The 12,796-nt window shown below is 31.5% G+C and overlaps 1 protein-coding gene across 1 annotated transcript in view; it reads left to right on the top strand.

Annotated features, from left to right (window-relative positions):
* TRIQK (triple QxxK/R motif containing) overlaps positions 1–8,234 on the top strand; it is a 90,642-nt gene extending 82,408 nt beyond the window's left edge. Inside the window, exons 4-5 of the mRNA XM_007452200.1 lie at positions 1,565–1,650; positions 6,836–8,234. Of these exons, the coding sequence (XP_007452262.1) occupies positions 1,565–1,650; positions 6,836–6,949 (200 nt within the window). The 3' untranslated portion in view covers positions 6,950–8,234. The remainder of the gene's footprint in view (positions 1–1,564; positions 1,651–6,835) is intronic.
* The last annotated feature ends 4,562 nt before the right edge of the window (positions 8,235–12,796 follow it).

Here is a 12,796-nt window from a genome sequence, read left to right as displayed (position 1 = left end):
GCAGGAATAATGACATGAATAGTTTGACTGTTGACATGTGAAATCAGTGAACACTTGTCAAGATTTTTTCAGCAAAATTAAATGTTGTTAATTTAAAATGGGTCAGAGTAATATTTTTCTGTATTTGTTCATTCCATAATTTAAATTTAGATCATTTGATATACATTTTTACAATTGGCTCATTTCTGGATCATTAAACCCCATCATCAAATAATATTTATTAAGCTGCTGCATGCTCATAGATCCAGAATGACTGCTATACCATTGCAGTTAAGGAAATAGCATACACACTTCTTAAAAAATAAAAAGCTCTTCAGCCAAATAAATACTTTTATGTGTCTAATGAACACAGATATAGCATTTTTTCATCTTCCCATTCATTTGTCTCACTTCTCCCTGGCATTTCTAATTCTAAAAATCTATATAGAATTTTAAAGGTATTTTTGAATCATTAGCAAACACATTAAAAAATATATTGCACATTAAATTTTGATGGTATACTTTAGATAAACTGCTTTCAGGTTTACTTCAGTGTGAGGAAGATGTGGAAATTAAAGTTAGCAGTTGTATTATTTTGATAGACTACAGGGGTAAGTTTTGGAAAGTAATTGATCTTTGAAAAGAAAGGGAATAAAATGGAAACAACAAGGCCAAACAGAAGAATATAAAATAGTTGAAGAGATTATATGGTCAAATGTTAACTCCCACTCAGAATGACATATGATTATATTTGAGACTAATTGGACCCAATTCTTAGCTAACAGGTTGGTTAACAAAAAGAGTATATTATTCTAGTCAATGCTTTTGTTGTTGTTATTGTTAAATCTGTTTTCCTCACAGGGTGTGTAATAGATCTTTTGTTACCCATTAGTGGGGTCACCAGGTGGTATACACAAACAAAAAAAAGCAAATTTGGTGACACTACCTCAGTTTTGTTCATTTTTGGTTGTTAAATGTGGTAAAGATCATTGAAACTAATGTCTAAATATAGCTATTCTTCATCATTTATCTAGCCATATTTATTCTGTCCTCCACAGAGAGCAAACAAAAGTTAAATACTTTTTTCTAAAGAATTCAGCAACTGAAAGTTATTTACAGATCAGTCTTTAGTTTCTTACTTTGAAGATACTTCTCAGATTGATTATTGAATACTTAATATATCCATAATAAAGTAAATTTCTAATGAACTGTTATTCTTCAATTATGAAGACAGAGTTAACCTTACCTGTGTAAAGGGATCTTATGTAATTTTATTTCCGCATTTGTCTCCAAATGCTTCTAAAGGTTTACTCTCTTTGCTTTAAACATCTTATTCTCTAAAAGAATTTTTTATCTTTGTTGATATTCACTGCACACCAAGTGAAAGATGTCTGTCAAATCTTCTTCCTGAAAAAGTAAGAGAGAAGGAAAAATTGACCTTAGGGTGACCAGTTTATGGTTTCCATAACTGGGAATTACTTTGCAACTTTGTCTCCCAGTTTTACTCTATTTAAAGGCTCTTTGACATTTCAGATGGCCGTTAAACTTAAATTATAGCTCATTGTCTGAAATTATTTCTTTCTAGGTAAACAGGATTATAAAAAAACCAAACCTATTTTACGAGCAACCAAATTAAAAGCAGAAGCAAAGAAAACAGCAATAGGCATAAAGGTACCTGTATTTGATAACTTTAAAATTTGATATATTGCATGCCATCTCATTTTCTAAAACTGGATTGCATAAATGTTGAATTCTAAATGTTTTATGACATTTCAAAATCTAAGTCAAATGCTAGGATTAAAGGCTTTTAAAGAGAATTTACTTAATGAGAAACATCCTTCCCATTCTAAGATTTTATTAGGTCTTAGAATAAGACCTAATGTCACTTAAGAGATACAGTTACACTTAAAGTTGCAATTTACTTTTTCTCTAGCTACTGTATTTATTGTTCAAACACTTCAGCGATATATGTGGCCTGGATCAAAAACTTTTCTCACTTGCAATAAGTTTCATTTTATGGTTGTTTAACTTTTAATTATAATTGTATATACTTAGATCGTTAATATATGTAATTTTACACGTGTATTATTTTTGTTGCCAGTACTCTCTATGATGAAATTCTAATGATGTTCCCAGACTTGTTCTTTTAGAAAACCAGTGTTTTAACTGCTTAAGAGGGATAAAAGCAACTGAAAATGATGTTAGCAGATGCTAATCCCATGTGCTATCCCAATGAAGTTCAACAAAATTACATTTACATTATTACCCATGTCAACTCTGCCAAGTGTTTAGAGTAAAATTAAACTATAAATAGAAAAATTAATTTGACGGCTCTACTGTCAAATGTGCAAAAGTAAAGTGACTAGTACATATATTTTATTTAAATATTAAAATGTTAAAAGGAGATTTTGGGTTTTATCTGGCAGATGAAAAATCAATTTTTCTAAGTTATAGCTTATAGCAAATGCCAAGGTATTACTACCAAGCTGTAACAGCTGTTGAACTGCCAGATGATATATTTGGTTGTCTTCCAGAATTTGCTATTATGATCACGAAACACTGCCTTCTTTTTACTCCTGATACTGATTTTGATCAAACATTGCTGTGTGCTGCGGTGTGTTTTCACAGCACAATCTCCTCAGTTAGTGCTGTGTGTCAGTTTTTAACGGAAGAAAAAAAAAAGTGAATTGCCTTTTTGTTTGAAAGAGAGATGATTAATCTTTTGAAGTTTTCTTCTAATTTCATGTGAAATTTCATTCATCTTTAAAATTATTTCCATGACACAAACTTTCTAAAACCAGTGGTTAGTTTCTTATTTTGCAGTTAGTTACCTGATGATTGTCTCTTGTAATGAGAGCACTGTCTGTCATTTTCCAGGAAAGCAATATGTCACTTATTTTTATCTTTCACAATACAGGGCTTTGTTTTTGTCTTGTTAGAAGAATATTGGGGTAGCACAATCCACTTGTGGCACAGTATAATAAGCAGCTGCAAATTAGAATTTGAAAAATAGTGCAGCCATGCATTTATTGATATATAACAACTTTCCTGTATATATCCTCTATTTCATTTGCTCTTATCATTTTGCTATGGTTTTAACTTGAGGAGATAACCATATTCCTAGTATAAGTCTACCTTATAGTGCAATCAAATGTCTTTTTAAAAACAGTATAGAATTTGTTTATCTTTTATGAGAAAAAAATTGTTCTTAGGTTTCATTTATGATTTAAAGTATGTACAGAAAAGTTTCTGACATCAAAAACAGCTCCTTTTTAATAAACTAGCATATCATTTTGATTTGTAAACCTGTGAAAAACAAAAACCTTATCTTTAAACACTGTTTACTTTGCTTGAAAATTTATGTAAAGAGCCCATTAAAATAATAGGAAACTTTTTAGAATCAGAACCATGGAAGTGTTTTACATTTCAAATCTGGCATACTAATTAGTTTGCCCTGTCAAACTTTGATTGCCTTGTCATTTTAGCATAGTATTTTAAATAACAAAATTTCTTTCAGCAATTGCCATTTAATGCTATTTAATTTCCCCAGTGAGTGATTTTATCCATGTTGATAATGTCAGAGAAGCAACTAAGGATTAATGAACATCAAACATGTTTGACTCTTATCTAGTTAATACAGAATGACCATAATGTTATAATATTTTATCACTTTACTACTTATTTTTTAGAATGAATCATTGCTATGCTTTTAAAATAATTTAAATCTACAGAAAATATGAACAGCTGCAAGGAATAGAAAAATAACAACAATGATAAAACTGAACACGAAAGAGGCCTAGAATCACATGACTCCTCTTACTGTTACAATGATCTGAGTCTAAACTGGCACATTTGTAAAATGGATTTATGCCATTTACCTCACAGTATAGTCAGAAGAGTTAAATAATACACTTAACATAAATATTTCTTTGAGTTAGCTATTACTGGTTTGCATAAATAAGACTGTCCTTGGATGTTTGTCATTGGCCTAAAGATCCCCTACTTCAACTAAGTCTGCTTTGTGTTACTATACTACATATTACAAAATGTTTTCAGTTTTGCTGTGAAGATAGTATTACGGATATTATTGCTGTAAAGTTTTCAAAACATTACATAATTTTAATATACCTTGTACATAAATTATATAAATCTGACTCAATCCTTCATTTATTTAGAAATTGCTATGAGCATTACAATGTTGTAGAACCTGTGGAAAAAAAGATGAGTAAGACACAATTGTCTTGGAGGAATTTCTACAAGAAATCACATGATTGAGAAATCATGGATTAGAGATATAAAAATTACACAATAGGGTACTTACCCTCAGGGGCTTCTAGTGCTGTTTTATAAATGTATGTTTAGTGATAGAAAATTTCAGGGAACAGTAATGATTCAGAATAAGATATGAATATCACTTCTTCAAAATGTGGAATTATTTCTATTGAGAAGCTATTTTTAGTTTGTGTCTTTTACCAATATAAACAAAATGTCATAATTTATGACCCAGTAATGAGTACCACCTAAAAAAAATATATTTGCACAACTAATATTTGCTATTTGGTTGCTGTTCAATTTGAAGATTATTTTTCAAGAGTTGCAACATCAGGGAAATTTTTTTTAGAATGCAAATAACCTGTGTTTCCTAGTATTTAGAAGGAAAAAGATAATCTATATTTGTTTATTAAGTAGTTTATTTGAAACAAGTAATTATAATAAAAAATAAGGATCAGAAATCTGATTTATCTGTTACATAAATAAAATATTCAAATGACAACCAGATCCTGCTAACAACCCCTTGGGATGAGCCAGCTGGAAGCATTATTTTTGTTCTCTTTGTTATTCCTGATCTGAAACTAAAAATGGCCAAGGGTGGGGAGAGTCATAAATGCCTGTAGGTCTCTAAGCTATGGTTAGTGTGACCAGAATTCTGAAAGCAGTATTTTCAAATTTTACCATAGTTTTAACCCTCCAAGCATGCAGTCCCCACAATACTTATCTCCTTAGCAGAATAGGGACATTCTAAAACAAATGATTTGCTGTACCTCCTCGTCCAATACTTTGGAAGCCTCACCCCCTACACCATAGTATGTTGAATAGACTTAATTGAATTAGTGGATCTTCTGAAGTTGTATTCTATGAATGTTCTCTGCTTCCTACCCTTAAACCCCTTTTTCATGCCTCTGGATATTCTGAAAATGTACAATGAAGATGATACAGAACTGTTTGAAAGGATAAGAAGGAGTTGAAAACAGCAATTAGAGGTGATTATCAATGAGATGAGAATCACAGACTCTAATCAAGAGTAAAAACTTTAGTCTTGTGTTAAGCTTATGGGAATGGTGACTGCTGTTGAACAGTTTTTTGTCCACTGTACAGAACAGATGGAGTTTGCAGTTGTGTGTCACTTGTTTATTACATCCTCTTAAAATTAGTATCTGTGTAACCAGATGGGTCTGGGAGCACAGCTGTGGATACAAGAAAATAAATGAAACCTGTCTGATGCTGCCATGCCCTTTTGAGATGCCAAAGTATTCCAACTGCAACAGAGAAAAATTCACTTTAATTTGACATTATATTGATAGAGTAGATTGAGAAATCAAATCTTACAAAAATAGTTGACACTAAATCTTTCAACCCCATGTTTTTTATTAATATTTATTTTTATAGTTTGCAAATCTAAAAAAATATAATTATAAAGCTAAAAATCTGTATAAAATGTCCATTTGTAATTTCAACATCCAGGTAAAAATTACATGTTGATTATAAACCAAATTTATTTTAGTGTAATTAAAGTTTATTAGATGGCATATGTTGAATTATTAATTTTGCATACTTTTGAAATGTAAACTACATTTGTGTAAGTGCAAATAAATTGCTTCTCCATAAAATAATGTCAGGAAGGGGTGTGATATGGAAGTGAGAATTACAAGGGAATATTTAAGCCACTTAGGATACTCTACTAGCACTATTTATTCTTCTTTCTGTTTAGCCAAATGATATGTTAATATTGAGAAAATTCCTTCATGGTATGTGTGTGTGTGTGTGTGTGTGTGTGTATATATATATATATATATATATATATATAAGTTTATAGACTTTTTGAAAAATAATATGACTTTTGCCACTGTATATGTGGTAATTTTTTGGCTATTATTTCAGCATAATTGATTAATATAATCCATATCAAATCACCAAATGAAGTATCCAGGACCATCCTTCATAGTTGTGTTAATTATATCATATCATGCTTTATGAGCCAAGAGTACTTAGTTTTGTTCTGCCACATTGTAAACTATAGAATTTAGAATTTAAAAATGAGTTTTAAAAAATAATATTTAATAAGGATGTTTACAGAGACATAATCTAGAAATTGGTTATAATAGTTTCTTCCTATTAGAAAAGGAATGATAATTTAAAACAAAAATCTGTGTCCAAATGCTATAGCTAATAATAAAAGTATTGAAGCAAGAAATAATGTTATTTCTTTCTCAAATGTTATTTCTTTCTCAGATAGAGAAAGATAAACTGTGTAGGCACAAACTACATTGCTTACATCCAACAGTTTGATATCCAAACTACGAAAATATATTAAAATTATAAATGTTAATTTTACTATTAAAAAAACACAAATTTAAATAAAAATAATAATACACATCTATTATTATACCCACTGATGTACCTGCCATTATATTAGGTATTGTCAAGCACAAAAGTTTCTTTGCTTAATGACAGAAAGTGTTAAACAAAAAGAATGTGATTATTAATTCTAGACTCTGTTTTTTTATCTCGTGAAGCTGATAATGTTAACCAACCTCATTTCATGAATTTCAAATCTACTTTTTTTTTCCTTCCTCAGGAAGTTGGCCTTCTACTTGCAGCTATATTGGCCCTCCTACTGGCTTTCTATGCTTTCTTTTATCTCAGACTGTCCACAGATGTTGACCCTGACCTGGAACCAGATGAAGATTAGTTGAGCAGCAATCAATGCATTAAAATGATATAATTTTATAAAAGCACCTCTAGGGACCAATACTTTCTGAAGTACTGAGACAGCAAGATCTTGGATTTTTTCTGCTGGTATTTTCAGTTTGCAGAAATACCTTTTAAAATGTTGCATAGGATATCAAGAAAAGAACCTTACCTAGTAATGTAGTATGTGTGCTACCAGATACTTTTATAAATCTTTCTACTTTGACAGGCAACCTATTCATGGTGCATTTAGATAAAGTGAAAAACAGATCCTAAATTCTTCAGATGTCTTAGGCAATTTATGTGTATAACTCCATCACTTACAGATTACTAAATCTATTTTTGTTCCATATACATTCTAAGTAAAAGTATATATCCTCATTTACAGAAACATTCCCTAGTCACATTCAGAGCCTAAGAAGGAATGAAAACTCATGGGAAATTTTTCATTTTACAGAGAAGCCCTGCTTTCTTTCCAGACGTAGTTTATATCATTAGAGAGACAATCTGCACATACATCTACAGTAATCTTTTTCCTTCTTTGCCAACTGTTCAGTGCACATGTGCTCCATCAGAAATGGCACCTGGATGACAGAAGCTCAAAGAGTCGCATATGTCTCTAAAATAGAGTTGCTTTCCTCTTGGGCTGTCTGAACTGGTGTAAATAGAAAGTTCAGTTGATCTTGATTTTAATTAACTTATTACTCTATTAATATAAACTTGGAATTCTATTTTAATTATGTTGTCCTGGCTGCTTGCAGTATCAGTTTGCCCCTCTTGTTAAGGAGGTATGTAGCAACTGTTGTCTAATTGTGCAGTGTTTTTCACACAACTGTAATAGCAGAAGTCCTACCTACTCAGAGTCATTTTCTTGGGTTGTCTCTTATATCTGAACAATACAAACTTGTTTTACAAAATTGTATTTTGTCTCTTGGGAATTAAATCAATTAGAACCCTTTCATGAAAAGTAATAGAAGAAAATATATGTCTTATATTACTCACATATGGAGTTTTTTGTTTATATGATTTTTCAAGGTATTTTACATTTGTTGGAGGATAATGACTAATGTAGTCAGTATTTTTTACTGGTAATGGAATTTTAAAATAATTTTATAACACATGAATACATAAAGATTAGAAAATGGAAAAATATGTGTTCACAGCAGAGTTGTTAGTTACTACCTTACATAAATATGTATAGAAAATGAATAGCTTGCAACATGTGCATAAGGTGTTTCATTGTAAATACATTGTTTTTAGGAAGAGTAAATAAAATGTTAAGATTGCTTCCATACGCTCCAAGAGAAGAAAGTATTGTTAAATATCCTAGATTGTCTTTGAGACTTTTGCAGATAGTTGAATGTGGTTGTGTAGCATTATGTTCTGTAGAATTTTTTCAAGTAGCATAACTTATTTCATCAGTGTGAAAACAGCCGAAAGTTCCAGTATCCTCACAGATCATTTATGCCAAACATCTGAGGGCAAAATTTAGCCAGTGCTATTTCCTGGATTCTTCCCATTGAAATCACAAACTTAAGAGACAGACCAAGAGTTCTTATACATTCACCACAGTGGACAAATCCAAGTGGCATTTTTAGGAAAGGTTGCAGCATTTAATGCCATGTGGTATGTCTGTTTGTGAAGTGGGTGGCAAGAGAATATCCAAGCTGGCATTTTGGATATGATGGGTCTTTTACTTTCCTGAGTGACATGCCACATGTCAAGAAATACTGCTTTCCCCCACTCCTATCACATTTATGAGAACAATCTTCATTTAGTTATTTCCCCTCCCATCTGGTGTTAAATACAGTCATATAAAATAACGATTATTTCTAATTTCAGTGGTAATTTAAATGCAAGGATATGTAATAATTGTCTATTAGATACCTATCCAAGTGAGATATTACAGAATTTACAGTATTTAAAATAGATGATTGTACTCTTGGAAATGTTTGAAAATTCATTACCCCGAAAAAAAAGGAGAAAAACAACTTTACTATCCTGTTCTACTCTTGAGGTATTCTTTGGAGGAAAAATGTTGTTTCTGATAGTAATGAATATTAGCCTAGACACAGCATAACTAACTTAACTGATTAACTTATGGTAAGTCCCAAAGGCTAAACTCTGATTTTAATAAATAGCAGGTAAAGTGAGACAATGTATGTTTACAAAATAATGTTTTCGTGAAATGCATATTTTTCAAACTCACATTAACTGGGAAGCAGCCAGTCCTCTGTAGAGAAATCCCAAGTTGAAGTCTGATTTGAATCTTTGAAGACAGAGAGGTGATATCCGGTCTGCAGTTTCAGGGGACTACACTTTTAAATAGTGAGTGGTATTTGGCATAAATCTGAGACTGGCACCATACAAATTTTAGGCATGGGTTTTTCCCCTCCAATAATTCACTGCTCAGAGTAATTCAGAAGACAAAAAAAAAAAAAAATTAATGACTTTTCAGAATGTTAGAATCTATCTGTTAACATACTCTTTCTGCAGAAGAAATTTCAACTAAGGCAGCTGGACTTAACGTACAGCCTATAGAACACTTTGAATGAAGCTTGAATGGTTGCTGGTTCTTATATTGCATGAAAAATACAGAGTATGTAAATTCATTTGAGAGGCGATGTTGTAAAAATATAACCTCATCTATAATTTCTTTTAAAACAAATGTGCTAAAATCCTATTTTAGTACCAGAATGAGGTTTTGTTGTTGTTTTAAGGTGGCAAAATACTTGAGGGTTTTCCAATCTTTTTCAATTTTTTGTAAATATAGGTGAAATACTCCCACTCTAACCAAGGATTACAAAATCCTGAGAATATGTTCTTATTCATTTCTGTAATTGCAGTAGTGTAGTGGTCTGCACATTTTTAATAAATGCATGTTAGAATTTAAGTTAATCTCTTCAGTCCTCTCAGAGCCTGGCACAGTTCTTGCATGTAACAGATGATCAAAAATTATTTGCATTTAATAAATAAAACTTAAAAATCACAATGTTGATCAGCTCAGCATTTAGCATTTATGGTCTTTGGTTGTATTGGGACACATATATATTTAATCCTGGTTCTCTTTAAGATCAAGACAACTAGCATTAAATTTGCTACACAACAGAAACGTTGCTCTTTTCTAGGAAATCAAATATGCTATTTTCACCTTAGTATTGTTAAAAATCATACTCATTGTTTTAAATTTAACTTAGTCTAAATCGTCACTCCCATTGTAAATAAAACTAAATTTTCATTATAATGCTATATTTATGTGAAAACTAAAGTGTTATATTTTCCAGAATCTAAATTATAGTCATTGATAATTCAGTAGATCAAGTTATGCTTTAGATAAGCTTCAGAAATAAAATTCTAGAAATTAAACTTAAATTTTAATGTAGTTCATCCATAACATAAGGTTATTGAGTCAGAGACTATCTAAGGTAAACTTTTATTTTTTTCTTACCAACAATTAGGTGAAGACACTTACCTGAGGCTTCTCTGGGGAGATTCTCACCACTTTTCCCTTAGCAGCACTGCCTTCTTTTATTAGAATTGCTCCAATGCAGCCTGGATAGAATGTTTGCTAGATTTTTTTCCACTGACACCATATCTAAAATCAGTATAACCTACAGTAAAAATTGTAGCAGATGAATTCAGTGCCTACAGAAACACTTTACTATTTTGTATAGGTTTTAGCTATACAGGTAAGTATAGAGGGAACTGGGAGAGTCACTTCAAGAACTATATCAGTGTGGAAATATCTATAGTGGGTCAGTAAATGTATTTAAAACAATTGAACTGCTGTCGTATTCAGCATTGTGCCTCTTTGTTAAACAATTTTTTTTTTTATCCCTAGCAACAGACATGAGATCCTTATTTCAAGAAAAATAAGATACTTTACATGCCAGAAGATTTTTTGATGACAGTACCCCCTCCTATTCTTCATTTTTTAAAACAACAACCAAAATGGTGGGGAGGCAGCCAAAATTTGAGGTACCAATGCCTCTCGAACAGATGTCGCACCATTATTTTTTAGCTCGTTTAGATGAATAAACATGTTAAACTGTGAAGTATTACATTTTAGATTTTTTCATTAAAAAAAGAGACAATCTGTTTACTGTCCTAATTGAGACAACAATCCTTGTGGTTGCCAGTTTTGGCAGTCATAACAATGAACTATAAATATTTGGACCAACCAAGTAAATGATGGCTATAAAGGCTATAGCATGTGTAAAGTTCTGTTTTCACGGGCACCCATCTTAGTATGGCATTTTTTTCTGACTTCTTCAAATACAATTGTTTGTGTAAATCTGAAGTTTCATGGTGAGCCTAAAAGAAATTGATTTCAATATCTAATTTTGTTCTAGTTTATCATCCTTTTCAGTGTTCAACTATCCATCTGCTTGTAACAAATTGCTTCTGCAGTTGCTCTATTGAATGTGACAAGGCAGGTCTTATTGGATTGCCTTCTCTGTACATCCTAGGATAATACAAAATTCAGAAGGTTTTTTTTGTTATTGTTCTCATATTTATAAAGTGAGGTTAAAAACATTTTTAAAAGTCTTTTAAATTGCAGTTTTTTAAAAGAAGATTTTATAGATAAACATGGCCAAATATAACTCTTGCTATAATGACCATGAGATGGAGGTCATAGTCTTAGCCCTTATTAGTATGCTTTACATAAAACAGGAGTGTGGGAGAAGTTGGTGGACCAAAGAGAAATAATCCAGACATTAAAAACTCATTTATTACACTAGTACCTAAACATTTGTGATGCAGATAGTGAGTGCCCTTCTAGGCATCTTATTTGAATTCTCTTGCTCACTTCTCCTACTCTTCACCTATGTGCCTCAATTCTAAATTCTCGGCAGTCTCGAACATTCCTTCTCTGTTTGTGTGAACCTCACTTGTACTTTGTAATACTTAACTTTGTGCTTACTATATTAACTGCCTCTATCTACTGTTTTACTTAGAATCATCATTGATCCTCACCTATTTTTTCTACTGTCTCTTACTTCTTACCTGCTTTCTTTTTAATCTGTCACTAACCACAGGCATTATGCAAAACTAGAGAACAGTACAATGAACCTCAATCTACCCATCACCTAGTTTCAAGAATTACCAATATTTTGCCACTGCTTTATATACTCAATGCATTTTCTGTAACCTGAGGTATTTTAAAGCAAAACTCAAATATGCTCACATTTTACCTGGAAATATCTCAGTATACATCCCTGAAGGAACTTTCATATTTGTTTGTTTGTTATTTGTTAGGTATTATTTTTTGAGTTACTAAGAAGCTACTATTACAGCTAATAGAATTAATTATTTCTTGTTATCACTTAATACCAAGTCAATATTCAGATGTCCTTAACTGCCTCCAAGATACCTATTTAAGATAAGTTTTGAGTCAAGATCTGTACTGCATTTGGTTGTATGTCTCTTAAATTTCTTTTAAAGTTGACCCTTGAACAATGTGGGAATTAATCTCCTTATAACTCAGTCAGCCCTCCATATCCCTGGTTGCTCCACATCCACAGATGCAACCAACCACGATCATGTACTGTAGTATTTACTATCGAAAAATATCCACGTATGAGTGGACCCATGCAGTTCAAACCCATGTTGTTCAGGAGTCAACTGTATTCTGCAACAAACCTTTTTCTTTCATGCCATTGATTGTTGAAGAAACCAAGTTATTTGTCCTTTTGGATGTTCAACATTCTAGATTTGGCTTTTTCATTTTGTTATTCATTTTATTCCTCTATTTTTTCCTATTTTCTGTAAACTAGGAGTTAACTTTTAAGTTAGATTAGATCCAGACAGTTTTGTTGTTGTCATTTGTTTGTTTTTAAGGCAAGAG

Source organism: Lipotes vexillifer, unplaced genomic scaffold (genome assembly GCF_000442215.2).
Source record: "Lipotes vexillifer unplaced genomic scaffold, Lipotes_vexillifer_v1.1 scaffold1358, whole genome shotgun sequence".
Taxonomy (NCBI): Eukaryota; Metazoa; Chordata; class Mammalia; order Artiodactyla; family Lipotidae; genus Lipotes; species Lipotes vexillifer.
The sequence above is the reverse complement of the archived record's forward strand: the minus strand, read 5'-3'. Positions and strand labels throughout refer to the sequence as shown.